Consider the following 19,618-nt stretch of genomic DNA (forward strand, 5'->3'; position numbering starts at 1 on the left):
TTGTCTAGCAAGTGTGAGGTGCCACTGCCGCTGCTGGGGCCAGCCGGTGGCCGCAGGGCTAGATCCGGCAAGGCGCGGTGGCTGTCAGTCCCAGCTGGGAACCACCAAGAGGAAAAAATCCTCCATGGTGGGCCTGGCAGGTGGGCATGGTTAGTAGCAACCAACTCTCTGAGCTGCTTCTCACGCTGACTCGACTAGGAGATGTGCCTGCCACCCCACCAGCTCAAACTGCCCCACTCCCACTCTGGCTGTGGTGGGGCAGCTCGAGCAGGCAGGGTGGCGGACGCCTCTCCTGGCTGAGCGGCTTGAAGAGGTGGCTGATGTAGCAGATGGCCAGAGAGCGAGGCTGCCGCCCCGCTTGCTCAAGCCACCCTACTCCCTCTTTGGCTGAGGGAGGGGGGTGGCTTGGGCAGGTTCAGTTGTGGGCATGTCTCCTGGTTGAGCCAGCACAAGAAGCAGCTCAAAGAGTTGGCTGCCGTCAGCCATGCCTGCCTGCCAGGCCCACCCTGGAGGATTTTTTTCCTGCTGGTGGCTCCAGGCTAAGTCTGACAGCTGCTGCTGCGCCTCACAGAACCCAGCCCCATGGTTGCTGGCTGGCCCCAGCAGCAGCAATGGCAGAGGCATCCCAGTCAGTCCCTCCCAGGAGCCACCATTGGGAAATATCCTCCAGGAAGGAGAGCAGCTCATTGGTGACACTCTAGCAGGCGGGCGAAGTGGGAGCGATGTCATCTCCCCAAGGAGCTGCTCTCCTTCCTGGTGGATTTCTTCCCACTGCTTCTGGCCATGACTCTGTGCCTGCGCAGGAAATTAAGGGTGCGACTGCGTGTGTGCATGTATGCTCGCTCCCTCCCTCCCCCCCAGAGCATTCCAGTAGGGCCCTTTACTGCCCCATATGTCATCCCACAGCCAGCAGCAACTTTGCCTCACTGGACTGCTACAAAATACAGTGTTGCTTTTCACAGGGAAAATTTCTATTTAGAGGTGTACAAGCATTGTAGTAGCTTTAATAGATGAACAAAGAATAAAGACATCACATGAACAGTAAATTTGTTGACCATCAAGAATGCTCCTAGAAGACTTGCTGAGGGCCACCTCTCAGGAATTCAGGAAGATGTGGAGTTGCCAAATACAGTCATACCTCGTCTTACGAACCTAATTGGTTCCAGGGGGAGGTTCGTAAGATGAAAGGTTCGTAAGACGAAACATTGTTTCCCATAGGAAACAATGTAAAGTCAATTAATCCGTGCAACCCCCCCAAAAAAACCACAAAAAAACACTGCCGCCCGGCTGCCACCTTTTAAAACAGCCTGGGGGCTTCTCAGTGACCTCCCGAATGCCGAAAGCCAAACCCGAACTTCCGGGTTCGGCATTTGGGAGGCCGCCGAGAAGCTCCCAGGCTGTTTTAAAAGGTGACAGCCGGGTGGCGGGGCTTCCCAGCAGCCTCCGAACGCTGAACGCGGAAGATCGGGTTTGGCGTTCGGCTTCGGGAGGCTGCTGGAAAGCCGCCCGGTTGCTTTAAAAGGTGACCGCCAGGCTGGGGGGCTTCCCAGCACCCCCCCGAACCCCGAACCTGGAAGTTCGGCAAAAGTTCGGGGTTCGGGAGGTTGCTGGGAAGCCCCCCAGCCCGGCGGTCACCTTTTAAAACAGCCGGGCGGCTTTCCAGGAGCCTCCCGAAGCCGAACGCCAAACCCAAACTTCCACGTTCGGCGTTCGGAGGCTCCTGGAAAGCCGCCCGGCTGTTTTAAAAGGTGACCGCTGGGCTGGGGGGCTTTCCAGCACCCCCCCAACCCTGAACCTGGAAGTTCTGCAAAAGTTCGAGGTTCAGGAGGTTGCTGGGAAGCCCCCCAGCCTGGCTGTCACCTTTTAAAACAGCCGGGCGGCTTTCCAGGAGCCTTCCAAAGCCGAACGCCAAACCCAAACTTGCGCGTTCGGCATTCTGAGGCTCCTGGAAAGCCGTGCGGCTGTTTTAAAAGGTGACCGCTGCACTGTGGGGCTTCCCAGCAACTCCCCGAACCCCAAACCTGGAAGTTCGGCAAAAGATTGGGGTTCGGGAGGTCGCTGGGAAGCCCCCCAGCCCGGCGGTCACCTTTTAAAACAGCCGTGCAGCTTTCCAGCAGCCTCCGAACGCCGAACGCGAAAATTCAGGTTTGGCGTTCGGCTTTGGGAGGCTGCTGGAAAGCCGCGTGGCTGTTTTAAAAGGTCGCAGCCGGGCTGGGGGGCTTTCCAGCAGCCTCCCGAACTGAACCCGGGGTTCATAAAAATTTTGCCTCTTCTTACGAACTTTTTTCGAGTTATGAACCGCCGTTCGGAGGCTGCTGGGAAGCCCTACCGCCCGGCTGTCACTTTTTAAAACAGCCGGGGGGCTTCCCAGCAGCCTCCCGAACGCCGGTTCGTAACTCGAAAAAAGTTCGTAAGAAGAGGCAAAATTTTTGTGAACCCCGGGTTCATATCACGAGTTGTTCATAAGACGAGGGGTTCGCATCTTGAGGTACCACTGTAATGGGAAATCTTATACCCTGGAGGTGCTTATGGCTCCTCTTGAACGTTGTATCATAAGGTTTTAAATAAGGTCACTGTTTTAATCAGCCTTGTTCGTGCAGGTTATTACATTTTTGTTACTTTTGTTTCAAGTTTACATCCCCACAGAACCTAAGAATGAGATTACATAAATTCCAAACTATACTCATGTATTCACTCTTTGCTTTCACATTTCTAAAGCAAGGATTTCCCCCAGCTGCATGTATTTTGGAACCAGGCAGAATATTTTTAAAATGGGAAAGAAAAAAACATCCATTACAATTACTTGCATACTTAAAATGCTTTATTACCTTTTTCTGCTGAACAAGAAATGTATCAATAAAAGTCCTTTGGGTATTTTCATCAAACTCTTTGAGATTTTCAAGGAATGTGGCTTGTATAAATTCATGGAACTCTTTTTGGTTATTCATTATTTTTTTTCGAGCACCCAAAAGGAATCCCAACTTGGGAAACACATTGTATACCTGAAGCGGTATGGAATAAAAGAGAAGTAGCATATTAAGAGTGCTGGAAGCCATTGCTTAGAATTGTATAGAGATGCATTCCATATTGAAAGATTAATGGAGCTGCAAGTATCTGAAAATAAATGGGTTATGTTTGAAACAGAGATTAACGGGATAAGGAATAGAGAGTTAATATTTACAAGCTGGAATAAAAGTGATCTGGATAAATTAATAGGCCCTCTGAAAGGGACCTTAGACATTTGGAAAAAGTGGCAGGGAAAGTTAGGATTAAATAAATCAAAACTGTCAACGTTGTATGTTATAAATAGAGACAATGAAACAACCCTAAACAATATATTATATTGTTTAGGGTTGTTTCATTGTCTCTATTTATAACATACAATAATAATAATAATAATAATAATAATAATAATAATAATAATAATAATTATTATTATTATTATTATTATTATCATTTATACTTGTATGCTGCCCTTTTACGAAGACTCGGGGCAACTCACTGGGTAGAATATAAAACAATGTGTACACAAATCTAACTAATTAAAACTATAGGCTAAGATCCCACTACAGTGATCCCCCGGTTATTGCGTTCCCGACCATTGCGAACAGGCTAATTTGCGATTTTTGAACCCGGAAGTCAAAACACCATCTGCGCATGCGTGCCCTTTTTTTCTATGGGCACGCATGCGTAGATGGCACTGGGCAGATCAGCTGCTGGGCGGCTTCCCTAGGTCTTCCCCCTCTTGGCGGGCATCAGCGAGGAGTTTCCCCACTGCCCACGCAAACTCCTCGCTGCTGCCGCTTCACTCGGGCCGCTTCCCAGCTGAGTACTCAGCTGGGAAGCGGCCCGAGCGAACGGCTTGTGCGCAGCCTGCCTGCCCACGCGCCCGCGGCTCGCGTGCCCTTCTCCCGCCCATGCCGTTCGCTCAGCTGGGAAGCGGCCCGAGCGAACGGCTTGTCCGCAGCCTGCCTGCCCGCGCGCCCGCGGCTCGCCCGCCCTTCTCCCGCCCACGCCGTTCACTCGGGGCGCTTCCCAGCTGAGTACTCAGCTGGGAAGTGGCCCGAGCGAACGGCTTGTCCGCAGCCTGCCTGCCCGCGCGCCCGCGGCTCGCGCGCCCTTCTTCCGCCCACGCCGTTCGCTCAGCTGGGAAGCGGCCCGAGCAAACGGCTTGTCCGCAGCCTGCCTGCCCGCGCGCCCGCGGCTCGCCCGCCCTTCTCCCGCCCACGCCGTTCGCTCGGGCCGCTTCCCAGCTGAGTACTCAGCTGGGAAGCGGCCCGAGCGAACGGCTTGTCCACAGCCTGCCCACGCCGTTCGCTCCCCCTCTTGCTGGCGGGAGGGCGAGAAGCCCTCCCCAGCACCCGCTCGCCCGCCCTTCGCCGCTCGCCCGCCCTTCGCCCGGCCACCCGCCGTTCGCTCGCTGCTCACCCGGGTTCGGGGGGGTGCTGGCAAGCCGCCCATGCCGGCGGCGACGTTTTAAAACAGCCGCGCGGCTTTCCAATGAGTCCCGAAGACAAACACGGAAGTTTGACGTTTGTCTTCGGGACTCATTGGAAAGCGGCGCGGCTGTTTTAAAACGTCGCCGCCAACATGGGCGACTTCCTAGCAGCCCCCCAAACCCGGGTTGGGGGTCCGGGGGGGTGCTGGCAAGCCGCCCATGCCGGCGGCGACGTTTTAAAACAGGAACCCCAATCTTCGGCTCCTCGCTAGCGCTGCGGGAGTAAAAACACCATCTGCGCATGCGCAGATGGTGTTTTTACTTCCACAGCGCTACTTCGCGAAAACCCGCTCGTTGCGGGGGGTCCTGGAACGGAACCCTCGCAACGATCGGGGGATCACTGTATATTAAAAACAGTCAACCAACTCAGTCATAACCACACATCACATTTGATAGTAAGGGGTGGCTTAATCTAATTGCCCCATGCCTGGCGACAATATACAAGTCTTAAGACTCTTGTGAAAGGCAAGGAGGTTGGATGCAGTGCAAATCTCTGAAGGCAGCTGATTCCCGAGGGCCGGGGACGCCACATAGAAGGCTCTTCCTCTAGAGCCCACCAGATGATATTGTCTGGTCGACGGGACCTGGAGAATGCCAACTCTGTGGGACCTAACCAGGCACTGAAATTTATGGGGCAGTATGTGGTCCCATAAGTAATGTGATCCGATGCCATGTAGGGCTTTATAGGTCATCACCAACACTTTGAATTGTGTCCAGAAACCATTCGGCAGCCAATGCAGCCCACATAGTGTTGGAGAAACATGGGTATATCTAGGAAGATCCATGATCGCTCGTGAAGCTGCATTCTGCACAATTTGAAGTTTCCGAACAATCTTCAGAGGTAGCCCCATGTAGAGAGCATTGCAGTAGTCAAACCTCGAGTGATAAGGGCATGAGTGACTGTGAACAGGGACTCTCTGTCCAGATAGGGTCGCAACTGATGCACCAGGCAAACCTGAGCAAACATCCCCCTCGCCACAGCCGAATGGTGATGTTCTAGAGTCAGCTGTGGATCAAGGAGGATGCCCAAGTTGCAGACTCTCTCTGAGGGGGTCACTGATCCCCCCAAGGTAATGGATGGACAGATGGAATTGTCCTTGGGAGGCAAAACCCAGAGCCACTCCATCTTATCAGGGTTGAGTTTGAGCCTGTTGGCACCCATCCAGACTCTAAAAGCCTCCAGGCACCAGCACATCACTTCCACTGCTTCGCCGAGTGGACATGGGGTAGAGATGTACAACTGGGTGTCATCAGCGTACTGTGTCCTTGGATAATCTCACCCAATGGTGTCATGTAGATATTAAAAGCAGGAAAGGAACCTAGGGGTCAACCTCTTATGCCCTACTAACACTGACTGCAACCGACCAGAGAGGTCAGTGAAGAACCACCATAGAATGGTGCCTCCCACTCCCAAACCCTCCAGTCGGTGCAGAAGGATACCATGGTCGATGGTATCGAAAGCCGCTGAGAGGTCAAGGAGCACCAGGATAGAGGATAAAACCCTATCTCGGGCCTGCCAGAGATCATCCATCAGCATGACTGTTGTGATTCAGCCTGAGGCTCCTCAGGGAATGGCTGGAACTCTGCCGGATCCATGCTCAGAGGGGGAGGACGATGCACAGGAGGGGGAGGACCAGGCAGAAGAGGAAGAGGAGGAGGGAGAGCAGCCTGAGACCCCCGGGGGGGGGCTCTCCCCAGCGAGTAGCCTGGATTCATTAGATGCAGACGTCCAGGCTATCAGAGATATGAGGCAGAGACGGGCAGCCCAAAGAAGGGACCAATTAGCAAGGTATTTCCATCCCTGAATTGGTAACAGCTGGGTTTGGGTGTGGTTCTCCTCAGCAGGGTTGAAAAGGCAGGCCCGCCCTGACTGTATTGTGGAGAGTTATCAATTGGGAGTCCTGTGACCTTGCTTCGATTCTTGGCGTCTCTGATCCTGGATTGTGGCTTCGAAGGCTGAAGACTTGGGGGAGGCGTGGGTTTTATTACAACCAGTGTTGTTTTTGCCAGCAAGAATCCTGTTTTATTGCCTGGCCGTCGTGAAACCTCCGTGAAGCTTCATAACGTTCCTGTCTGTAAGAACAGTTTTTGTTACCTGTGTTTGCTTTCAAATATATAAACTGCTTTTGTTTTGTACCAGTGTGTCTGGCTACTCTTTTTAGTTGGTGTTGGCGTCTGGGGGGACCCAGACAGAACAATGACCAAAGCAGTTTCCGTGCTATAGCCAGGCCTGAATTCTGACTGTTAAGGGGCTAGATAATTGTCTGGAGCAACTGGAGCAATACCACCTTCTCAACAACCTTCCCCATGAAGGGAAGATTGGAGACTAGACAGTAGTTATTGACTATGACTGGGTCCAGGGAAGTCTTCTTTAGGAGGGGGTGCACAAGTGCCTCCTTGCGGGGAGCCAAAAGGATCCCCTCCTCAGAGAAGCATTGACAAAAAGCAGTTTCTGTGCGATAGCTGGGCCTGAATCCTGACTATTGAGGGCCCAGATAATCAGCTTCATCCAAGGACCGTTGAAGCTGGAGTGACACCAACTTCTCAACAACCTTCCCCATGAAGGGAAAGTTGGAGACTGGATGATAATTATTGAATACAACTGGGTCCAGGGAAGCCTTCTTGAGGAGAGGCCATATGAGTGCCTCCTTGTAGGGAGCTAGAAAGGACCTCTCCCTCAAGGAAGCGTTGACAATCTCCTGGACCCAGCTCTGTGTCATCTTCCTGCTGGCCAAGACCAGCCAGGAGGGATACGGGCCCATCAAACAAATGGTGGAACTCACAGCTCCAATGGTCTTGTCCACTTCATCAGGTGTCACCAGGTCAAACTCCTCCCACACAATAGGACTAAGACAGGTCCCTGTCACCTCGACTGACTCATTGTTAACTGAAACTACGTTCCAATTGGATTCAAGGTCCATCCAAATTTGAGCGATTTTATTAGCGAAAAACTTATTGAAGTCCTCAGCACTACCCTGCAAGTGTTCCCCAATTTCCCCCCCTCATTAAGAAGGGAGCGGGTTACCCTCAACAGGGCTGCCTGCCGGTATTCCGCCAATGCAATCAAGTTGGCTTTATACACGCATCTTGCCACCTTGAGTGCCACTTTATAACTATGAAATATGTGAGTGCTCAAGTTATGATAAATCATGTTTACTAATTAATTAAGATCCAAATTTCACAACTTAAACCTTAAAAAATTGTTGGGATGACGTTTTTCTTCATATGAAAGATTACATTACCAACACAGCAGGGGTTCCTGCAAGGTGTAAATTTTCTTCAACTAATTCCAGTAGTCTTAGAAGTGTAGCATCTTCATATTCAAATCTCTTGCCAAGTAAAAAAGAAACTATGATATTGACGGTTGCAGCTCTCAGAATTGTGGCTGGGTCAAATGGCTTACCTGGTCATGAGCAATAAATGTAAAACAGAATTGTTAAAGAATCCCAGATGTAAACATGTTCTTCATCACTTTAAGATTAAGGATAAAATTGCTAATACATTTATCATGGAAGCTAGTTTGTACTCTGGATAGAAGATAGGAAGGGAACACAGGTTTATAAGCTAAAAATTACTGACAGTAAGACAAAGACTTATTCTATAACTCAGTGATGGTGAACCTTTTTTTCCTTGGGTGCCGGAAAAGTGTGTGTACATGCTCTCATGCATGCACGAGTGCCCACACCCATAACTCAATGCCTCAGGAGGGTGAAAATAGCTTCCCCAGCCCCCCAAACACCCCCTAGAGGCCAGAAGCAGCCTGTTTCCGAACTTCTGGTAGGCCCAGCAGGCTCATGTTTCTCCCTCCCCAGGCTCCAAACACTTCCCTGGGAGCCAGGGGAGGGTAAAAACACCCTCTCCCATCGGCTCTCTGGAAGCCAAAAAACACCATCCCAGAGCCAATTTTTAAAAATTTTTTATTTATTTATTTATTTTGTCCAATACACAATGCACATTGAAGAGAATAGACATGTAGTAATATACAGTATATGAAGAAAAGGATAGAAGAAAAGATATAAAATAGAGGAGAAGATATATGAAAGTAAGAAAATATAAATGAGATAAGGAGAGACAATTGGACAGGGGATAGAAGGCACACTGGTGCACTTATGCACGCTGGCCAGCACACACATGCACATTGGAGCTGAGCTAGGGCAAAGACACCCATGCCATAGGTTCACCATCACTCCTATAACCTATCCTATTAAAACCAGAAGTAGTTACACATCAATGTAGTACTATGACATGTATTATTTGGAGTAAGAAACAGTTACATTTCTGATGACAGGTAAAATGGAGCAGCAGCATTCTAGCCCCTGTGATCAGTATGGAAATGGAAGAACAGACCTTGCTTTTGGCAGCATGAAGAATAAAATGAGCAACACAAAAGCTTTTAAGAAATAAACCTAAGGCTTCAGAGAGCAATTTCCCTCTCTGTAGTGAAGGACAGAGTCAAATCTCTTCCTATGAGAGAGGAAGCTAACTTTTATCTACAATTTGTTTCTGATGTTATTTATGCTTTTTATGATTATTGCATTCATTGTAATAGTTTGAAACTGTTACAATAAGATGTTTTAAGGACCTAATTCCCCATCCATCATTCCAGAATTGAGTTAACAGAGTGTCTTGTAATCTGGAATAGAGAGTACTGGACTATAAAGATAAGATGAAATTATCAACAGAACTAACAGACATTAGACTATAAAACATGTACAGGCAGTTTGATAAGTTAAGTTTAATATATTTCTCAGAAGGTTTTGCATCCACTGTTTGTCACTCTTTCCTAATGCAGTCTCCACAACCTAATTCCTAAAGCAGATGATGATCATGACCAATGTATTTTCAAACATCATATGGAAATATTGCTGACTCCAGAAAGGTTTTGGCAAGTTTAATTCATCTTTATCCTTTATCATTTCATATTTATTTATTGCAAGCAATGAATTGTTGATGAGAAAAAATGTAGTATTAAGGTGGAAGCTACCATAATAATTTAATTAAATATGGAGAAAGATGTTGATAATTTTTATTAGCCATATTCATTCTTAATTTTTTCAAAATTTGCTATAGTGACTTGTGGGATCAAATTAGGGTTTTATATATTGGTGATAGTGACAAATTATGTTCCACAGAATGAAGATAATAGAATTCTGAGCCACGAGTTTAAGCTGAAATTGTGCAATAATCGCAATGTGATCTTGTGGTGATAGGGAGAGTGTTAAAGGACAGGGATGCTTGGGTGGGATTGAATGAGAGGCTACAGGAAAGTGGGCCACTTGGAGAGCCAGGAATTGTGGTCAATGGTGTTGGTTTAGAGTGTAGGTTTTTAACATATTCTGCTTAATTTGATAACATGAATATTACTGACTCAAAGCCTGGAGGAAAAATTAAGTCCAATTCCTGACACTTTTTCATATACAATATTGGAAATGATTTATCTTTCTGTAAAATTCAATAGCTAATTTAATATAACAATTCCTCATAAATAACATTGGTATATTTTTCTGAAAAGATTTTTCTAGATCTTCTATATATAGATTGTGTTGAAACAGCAGAGGGTTGCTACTGGTATGGTCCTATTCTACTAACCGCTAGTGGCTGCGGTAGAAGGCTCCGCCCATCCACCTTGGACACTTCTGCGTGCATGCAAGTGCATGAAACAGTAGCAATGGGATTTAGAATGTTTTGAAAGATAACTGATAAATCTCTAGGATGGAATACCAACTCACCTTCATAGGTCTCACATGTTTTTATCAAGACACTGCACTCTTCACTAATTTTGTCTTCAACAATCCTCTTGCCCATTCCATAATCCCGTAATGCAGATATTGAAAACTGCCGCATCTGTCTCCAGTTCTCACCATGAGCAAAAACAATACCTGGAGAGGTAATAAGAGTCAAATTAGACATAAGACTTCAAGTTGAAGATCAGTTTCAATCAGGAAAATTTCACCATTAAATTGCATATGTCTAAAGAGCATAAAAATTGAAGAGCATGGGAAGAATTTATTTACTTCTAGCAGAACAAATGCAGTAGTCATACTCTCATCAGATAGTTACTTATTTACTTATTTATTTATTTGTTTGTTTGTTTGTTTGTTTTTTGTCCAATACACAATACACATTGAAGAGAATAGACATGTAGTAATATATATAAAGAAAATGATAGAAGAAAAGATATAAAAATAGAGGAGAAGATATATGAAAGGAGGAAAAGATATATGAGATAAAGGAGAGACCATTGGACAGGGGACGAAAGGCACACCGGTGCACTCATGTACGCTCCTTACTGAGCTCTTAGGAACCTGGAGAGGCCAATCGTGGATAGTCTAAGGGAAAATGTTGGAGGTTAGGGGTTGACACTACTGAGTCTGGTAATGAGTTCCACGTTTAGAAAACTTGATTGCTAAAGTCAAGTTTGGAGCGGTTAATATTAAGTTTGAATCTGTTGCGTGGTCTTGTGTTGTTGCAGTTGAAGCTGAAGTAATCATTGACAGGCAGGATGTTGCAGCACATGATCTTGTGGGCAATACTTAGATCATGTTTTAGGCTTTGTAGTTCTAAGCTTTCTAGACCCAGTATTGTTAGTCTATTTTCGTAGGGTATTCTGTTTTGAGTGGAGGAGTGAAGGGCTCTTCTGATGAAGTATCTTTGGTCATTTTTGAGGGTGTTGATATCCGAGATGTGGTATGGATTCCAGACAGATGATCTGTATTCAAGGATGGGTCTGGCAAAGGTTTTGTAGGCTCTGGTGAGTAGTGTGAGATTGCCAGAACAGAAGCTGCGTAGGATCAGGTTAACAACTTTAGAAGCCTTTTTGGCGATATTGTTGCAGTGAGCTTTGGCACGTAGGTCATTTGATATTAGTATTCCAAGGTCTTTTACTGAGTGGGGGTTGGCTGTGAGATTTTGTTTATTCAGCTTATATATGAGGTTCGGGTTCTTTTTGCCGATGTGAAAGGTAGAGCCTTTGTTGGTTGATATTTGAAGTTGCCAGGTGTTAGACCAATCTGAGACAAAGTCGAGGTCTTTTTGGAGAGTAGATGTGTTGTCCGTTGAAAAGTTTTACATCATCGGCAAAAAGAACACAGTTGCTTGTGATGTGATCACAGAGGTTGTTGATGTAGAGAATGAAGAGAGTAGGATCTAGTACGCTGCCCTGGGAAACACCACTTTTGACAGGGACGGTGTGTGTGGAAATGGCGCTTCCAATTTTGACAACTTGTTGCCTCTTTGAGAGGAATGCAGTAATCAAGCTGCGGAGAAATCCTGAGATGCCATAGGATTTGAGTTTTAGGAGTAGTTTGTCGTGGACCACTGAGTCAATATAAATTGAATCAATGGATTTTGCTTGATCTAGCTAGGTAGTCCATATGTTTTTGCATTGAAGTACTTGTAGGTTGCAGGATAATTTCTTTCTGAATCCAAATTGTTTGTTAGAGAGTAAGTTATTAGATTCTAAGTAAAGGGTGATAGATTGATTTAAAACTTAAATTGTGACTTTTAAAGTTTAAGCTGCCTATATGAATAAGGATTGTAATTCAGCATATAAAAATATTGCTGATGTCTCTTGTAAGGAAAAATATTAGGAGATGATCCAAATTGAAGTCTGAGAGAACAGCCCCACCTTCCTTCCTTAGAAAGTGGGCCAGCTAATTCCAACATTTACTACTGACTTGGCTGTGCAAATTCTCAGGTACCATAATTTGGGGCAAATGAAGAACAATGCATGCACGATACTGGGGTTTCCTGGACCCCAAATTTGCAAACAAATAAAAAAAAACATGTTTGAGGATTGGATTCTTACTGTTAGTACAATTAACAATTTCAAATAAAATTAATTCATCTGTAAGAATATAGAGTTATCCTGTAGTAAGATGGGTGGCCATTAAATGTAATAAATAAAAATAATTGCTATATCTTTTGTTCTCTGGATGCCTCTGTTGGCAGTGAGGGTCAAATAAATCTCTTGTGATTTCCAGAAACTGCCCAAATTCTCTGATGTTACTCTCTATGAAAACTTTAGATGAAACACTCCACATGTTATCCTTGTTTATCAAGTGTAAATAGTTCTGGTGAAAAGATTGTTATATGACATGGTTGCTAAACAAACCATGACACACAGGGAGTGAGAAAGGAAAGGGGAGATAGAGCTGCAAAGATCTAACACTACTGGTTGCTGCCATCTCATTTAGACAAAGTTCTCTTGGACAGCAACACCAGCATTACTCTTAGTTTGGTGTAAGACGTTTGGGTGTATGTGCATGCATTGGTTTACAAATGTTCTCTTTAAATACTGTTTAGTATAAGGTGACCAGATTTTAACATTGGTAAAGCAGGACACCATTGACTGGGGTGGGGTGGAGTGTCTATGAAATAAATAAATAAATTAGTTATCTAAATTATCTGAGATGAGGAGAGCGTGTTTATGGGAGAAAACTGGCTAGTACTTTTCTCTGGGCTGAATCAATGAATTTTGATGTTACTACATGATTTATGCAATTAATATGAATATTTGGTTTAGAACCTGGTTCTTTTTTTATATATGATAAATATGATGTAATAGAACAGAGGTAGGATTATGCAATCTATGATTAAGCAATTCTTGATTTAATACGTATCGAGACAGCTTCCAAAGCCGGTCATTTGCATAGATATTGCCTAGGTTGTTCTGCACAGAGAGCAGCCACCAAGGTTGCTAAAGAGATCAATGCTGTGATGTTTATCTAAATATCATCAATCAGCATTCTAAAGACCCAAAGCACAGTTTAGGAGGGAGGCTAGGTTCTCCACAGGTAGCAAAGTCGGAGGAGCAGAAAGTTCCTGGATAAAGGGAACAGCTGAGGGGGAATTAGAGAGGAAATGATGGAGGTCTGCTTAGAGGGAACAGTGGAGGCAATCTGTTTATCTTTGTGTCGGATTTTTCTGAGGAAGGAGGGAAGAAGAAGGAGGGCTAGCCACAAATCGGGACTTTTAAAAAGTGCCACGGGACACGGGACAAATGATTAAAAATTGGGAGTGTCCCGCCAAAAGCGGGTCATCTGATCACCTTAGTTTACTACCATTTATTACCATCGTATTTTCGTTGTATTTCTGAGTGAGTTGAATATGATATTGATTAGAGTTTTGCAAGGAGTTTCAACTGCAATCCAGAACAAATAACTTACCAAACCCCTTTGTATAGTCCTTATAAATGGGGACGATGGGCCTCTCTGCAAATGCCTCTGCCTGGTTCACCAAAGCCTCTTTGACCGTCTCATAGCCAGTCAGCACCACCATTTTCTGGCATCCCATTTGAAGATGGAAGACAGTACCATATTCTTTTGACAACTGGAATTCAGCCGATGAAAAATGAGAGGCAGATATATGATCAACAATTAGTCTCACATAAGGAAAATCATGCCTCACAAATCCAAGGCTGAAATATTTCTTCCTATCTTTTGTGGTATTTAAAGGAATCTAGCGCGAAACCCCATGCAGTTATTTTTAACAAATATTTCATACACTTTTGTAAAAACTTCAAAATTTTAAAGCAGCCTGCAAATCCTTCATGAGACAGGGGGAGGGAAGACATTTCCAATCCTTTAATTCTTTGTACCTTGTCATATTTAAACTGGAATTAAAATCCTGTGAGTAAGGTTCAAAATTATGTTTTTCACTCAGCTGTTTTAGAAAAATTATCAGGAACAGGAAATATAGTTAAAGTTTTTGAACAATGATCAATAATAATATATCACACACAAACACACACGCATGATGTCAGCATTAATATAATAATCCATAGATTAACATTATTGTGTTGCAGGTTCAAGTCCCAGTGAGGGTATGGCTAGTTGAGGAGGCCAAAATAAGGCTGAAATAGATCTATCCTAGTCTCCCTTAATTTTCAAATTCAGCAAAAAAACGTGACATATACAGATAGAATTGTCGGCTATCAATCAAATTAACTGCCTTGGAAATGGCCCTGGGTTGGGCCTAGAGGCAAAAAGGAACTGTGACGTTCCTTCAATATACCGGGGTGATCCAACAGAAAAAACATATAGCCCCTCCCTGGTACAAAGCTGAAGGGATGATGTCTGGTGGCCTAGAGGTTAATTCAGCTGCCGGATCAAATCCCTTTAAGGGTATGGCTAGCTGATGAGGCCAGAACAAGGCCGAAATGGTGTCATCCTAGTCTCCCTTAATTTTAAAATTTCAGCAAATACATGTGCATACAAATCTAATAAATAATAATAATAATAATAATAATAATAATAATAATAATAATGTGATACACACAGTATACAGTATAATAAGATATATTGCTCAAAAAATAAAGGGAATACTCAAATAACACATCCTAGATCTGAATGAATGAAATATTCTCATTGAATATTTCATCTGCATGACAGCATGTGAAATTGTCTGTCAGTGTTGCTTCCTAAGAGGACCATTTGATTTCAAAGAAGCTTGATTTACTTGAAGTTATATTCTGTTTTTTAAGTGCTTCCTTTGTTTTTTGAGCAGAATTGTTTCAGATAAACAATTAGAAAAATATACATTCTATTAACATCCTATTAATAAATGTACATCCTATTAATACTTTTGTTTGTATAATCCTTGCAGCATATACAAAGAAATGCAAAAACAAAATTAAAGTCATATTTATACATTACCATAGACTCCTTAGAACCAAGAGGGAGCATTTCAATCTTATTCCAGTTAATGGGATAACCTGATAAATTGCCAAACTTTTATAGCAGCATCAATACAAATTTGGCAAAGAACATTCATAGTTCTTATTCTTAATCATTAGTTATTACCTTTAGCATTGTCTCATAAGGCCTCTTCCAATCCATTATGTGCAGATTTCCTAAAATGGGTATGGTCCTGGGTCCAGGTAGAAGGTTTTGGGAACTGCTACTCTGAAAACTGCCCATTTTGAAAAGTAATAAAACTGTAAAAATAAATAATAGTAACAATAAAACAGGTCCAGTCCATGCCATTTCTTTTCAGAAGGTGTTTTCAGTAAAAGTTAAAATGAAATCTGCAAACTAAAATGATACAAACATGCATTTCAAACTATTGCACTAAGCAGAAACCTAGCTAGTTTTTGTACTGAATCATCAGACTGCCTCTTATGCTAAATCCCTTTGAACTTTGCTCTATATACGATTGTTTACCATTCACTGTGATGGGTTGTGCCCAGTGAAAGGCTACCATTTTTTTTACTACCACACTGTGGGCCTGGCTTATGCGGGACACCCTACATTTTCTTTCCACATCTTTCAATGCAAATTGGGTGCTCTGGGGTGGAGCTTCATTTTTGTTACCCACTGAGGTCCCCTCACCCCCCATCCAAGCATAAGCCCACCCTTGGCTGTGCCTATCCTTAAATGAAAATATTGCAAAACAAGTCAAAATACATTTGAACTGTGCAGCATTCCAATCCTTGGAACATCTTTTAAAGAATAAGGTTGAATTATGAAATCCTCTTGCTTATTAACAACACTTCAGATAAGGAATCCAGCAAATGGAATCTTTTAGTCTAATAATGTACAGAGTGAGTCAGTGTTGAAGGGTAAAGAGCACCAACCAAGACCAGAAGTAGCCACTCACTGTTTGCTGCTGCAGAGAGGGAGAGAGATGGAGAGGGAGGGAGGGGGAGAGAGGGAGGGAGAGAGAGAGAGAGAGAAAGAAAGAAAGAAAGAAAGAAAGAAAGAAAGAGATTTTCAGCTTGATTTGTCTCCATCTGCTCCTCTCTCTTGGTCTTTGCACAGTTTTGCAAGGATTCAGTGACATTGCCTTGGTTATGGGTAGGGGGTCTGTCCTGTATTTTGTCTGCCAAGTGTTTTGGGGGGCATCAAGGGACTATACTTACTGGCCACTTTGGACTGAGTTGCAGAACGCATATCTGTGTCTGTGTGAGTGAGCTGCTATGTCAACCTTCGCTATGCTGCTAGAGATGGGGTGGCGTTAGAGATCAAGGTGGGGGGGGTTGGGAAGTGTGCAGGAGGAGAATTACGTTTCGATTTCCCAGGTGCCAGGAGGAGACCGTTAGATGGAAAATTCCTGAGGAGTGACGGGAGGGGCAACATGTGCCAACTGATGACTCTGTCTGCAATTTATCTTTATCTTGTTCATTAGAAGTTACAACTGCATTATATCTCCAAATTCTTTGATTACTTTCCTGACCTATTTCCAGTTCTGCCAATAGCGGAGCATGATCTGACAACCAAATACTTTTTGTATCTACTTTTTAAGCTTGTATATTGCCCACCCTATTCATTAATATATTGTCAATGAAACTAAATGTATGATATCTTGCTGAATAGTAAGTGCCTCTATTAGGTATATTTGCGTGGAGATCCACCATATTAAGTCTATTTAAATGTAACATCCTGCTATTTCCGATCCCATTTGTTAATTGCATATTGAAATCTTCTGCCAAAAACGTTGTTCCCTCCATAAAGTTATCCAACTTCCTCTTTGTATTTATTATAAATTGTTTTGTTTTTGCATTCGGGGCATAAATTGCCACCAGTGTCAATTTCTTTTGATTAATTTTCCCTTTAACAAATAACCACCTCCCTTCTCTATCTTTCTGAACTCTAACCTCCTCAAATAGAACACTCTGATGAATAAGAATCATGGTACCTCCACTATTTTGCATTCCTTGAGATTCATATACCTATTTTCAATTCCTATTATTAACCAATTTATCCCTTCCTCCCCGTCTTTTATGTGTTTCTGTCAAAATCATAATATCCCCCTGTTTTGCTTAGCCACCCTCAATATCCAGTAAAGTTTCAAATCCGATCCCAAACCATTCATATTTAAAACCATTATAGTACATTCTTTCATAATATACAATAATAACCCTTCCCCCCTCTTGTTTTGCTCTTGGTTTACTTATTTTCCCATTCCTCACCCCAATCACCCCCCAAAGTGCCTCCCCCTCTTGTCCAATCATGAGGCACTTCTACTGATTACATTCCTACACTGCTGAGCTCCACTTGCAACCACTTTTTAATATATTTAGAGAAAAAATCCCCTCCCAGCCTCCTTTATTTAACCATTGAACATTCTTTTACTTTTTTCCCATTTCCCCCCAACAAGAATAAAAATTAACAATAGTTTCCAGAACCATCTCCAAGAGGGGGGCAGCAGAGTCAGTTTCAACTCTTCACTTCTTCGCTTTCCTCTCACGCTGGGCTCTTGTTCTTCTCTGTTCTTTTCTAATGGCCTCCACCTGCCCCGTCAACTCCTTCAGCTGCTCCTCCCTTTGCCTTTCCTCCTCATCTGGGATACTGTGACCGCTGGAATAAACTTGTTCTTCTGTTCCTTGTAGCTCTCCAACTGCTCCGCTCTCTCCTCCTTCTGTTCCTTGTGACTCTCCATCTGCTCTGCTTTCTTTAAACTCAATACCCAATTGGTTCAATAGTGCCTTTCCCTCCTCCAATGATTGTGCTCTAAACATCTTATTTTCCTGGAACACCAAAATGGCAGCTGGAAAACCCAAGGTAAACTTTTTTCCACTTTGATATAGATGGCTTGAAATTGGGCGTAAAGCAGCTCTCGCTCTCAAAGTTTCCCAGGAGAGATCTCTAAGAACTCTTATCTTCTTTCCATCTTGATTAACTTTTCAAATATTTATAGAGCATTTCAGCTTTCTTCTCACTGGCCAAGGCCATAACAATGTCTCTTTGTCTCTCCCGGTTCCTACATGGAACGCTCCAATGAATGTGCTCTATGTCATCAAAAACAATTTGAGTGCCCTGCGCCTTCACCCAACCAAAAAGTGCTTCAGCTCATTTCAAGCCTGGAACAAAATCTGGTCTAAAACCATGCAGACGTAAATTTCTTCTCCTTTGACAATCCTCCAAATTGGCAAGGCTATAATTATATAGCCTTGGCTTGGCTATTAACTTGTTGCTCAAATTCTGAATTTTTTCAGCTGATTCATCTGCTCCTTTTTAAACTATTTTAATATCATGGGAAAGATTTTCCAACACACCTTCCAGTCGCTGGAATCTTTGTTTAAAGCTGCCAACAATCTGAAGTAATTTATACAGGTTCATTTCAATTTTCCCGAGGCTAGGGTCAGCCCCTTCAGCCATTTAATTAAGATTTATTGTACTCACTACGTGATAGCGAAAGAAGATCCATCTTCCCTTAAAATTGCAAATCTTAGATTCTCTTTGAACTTCTGTAATTGCTCTACAGCTCTGCTTATCTTCAAGAAAAAATTATGATGTTTTGAGGGAGATTTTCCACTTTTTTCAATTCCTCATATTGGAGCTCGCATAGGTGTGTCCAGAAATATTTGTTATGCATGCGTAATCCACATTTTTACTTTTTCTGGACTCATTAGGTGCTGTCTTTACGTGTACACAATACTGTCCAAACAATTTTTATTCTTTATAATCTGATTTCTGGATGATGAGAACTATTTTATTGAGAACTATTTTCAGGTTGACAATTAAAGTTTCAAATCCATCTAAATATTTTCTTTGAGGTTTATTTTCTAAGAGATGTTCACAAGATTCTAGAATTTACGAATTTAGCATCCATTTAGTATCATAACTATTAAGCCTTGATGAGTAGCTCTTAAAAATTTCCAGTTGAGTGTCAGCATTAGATTTACACTTTGTTGTAAATCTACCTCAAAAATTAGTATAGATTTTCTTCCTGGCTCCCCTCCCCAATAGTGTTTTCTGCTGGTGGTCTGCACTTATTAGAAACACATGGGTTCAGATGTGATCCTAATAAATTATCTTGTATATAATTTAATTTAATTTAGTTTATTTGACTTCTATGCCGCCCAATCCCATAGGACTCATATAGACTTGTTCGGTTGGCTTTTAGGTCTTTAAATTCTCTAAAATACAAGTTTCCTCTAATACAATCTCCTCATAATGGATCTTAAATTGGTGAAATAATTGGGTGATTATTTGGTCCCATCTTAGCATTTAAACCCCCACCTATTATCCCCACAAGCAGCTGTCGGATGCTTGTCAAACAACTAAGGATAATTATTTTTATGTGCTCCAAAATATTGTTGACTAGATTGTTCTTATTAAGAGGAGGAATATAAATGTTAAAAAGCATAATGTTCTCTGATTTGGATGAGGGCAATGG

General features: G+C 43.4%; 1 protein-coding gene across 1 annotated transcript in view; it reads right to left on the minus strand.

Annotated features, from left to right (window-relative positions):
• Positions 1-15,351, minus strand: part of LOC139156625 (cytochrome P450 2K1-like) — a 39,847-nt gene extending 24,496 nt beyond the window's left edge. Inside the window, exons 1-5 of the mRNA XM_070732480.1 lie at positions 15,301-15,351; positions 13,666-13,828; positions 10,228-10,377; positions 7,741-7,901; positions 2,829-3,002 (exon numbers count right to left, since the gene is read on the minus strand). Coding sequence (XP_070588581.1) covers positions 2,829-3,002; positions 7,741-7,901; positions 10,228-10,377; positions 13,666-13,828; positions 15,301-15,336 — 684 coding nt within the window. The 5' untranslated portion in view covers positions 15,337-15,351. The remainder of the gene's footprint in view (positions 1-2,828; positions 3,003-7,740; positions 7,902-10,227; positions 10,378-13,665; positions 13,829-15,300) is intronic.
• Between the last annotated feature and the right edge of the window lie 4,267 nt (positions 15,352-19,618).

This window comes from Erythrolamprus reginae, chromosome 1 (assembly GCF_031021105.1).
Source record: "Erythrolamprus reginae isolate rEryReg1 chromosome 1, rEryReg1.hap1, whole genome shotgun sequence".
NCBI lineage: Eukaryota > Metazoa > Chordata > Lepidosauria > Squamata > Dipsadidae > Erythrolamprus > Erythrolamprus reginae.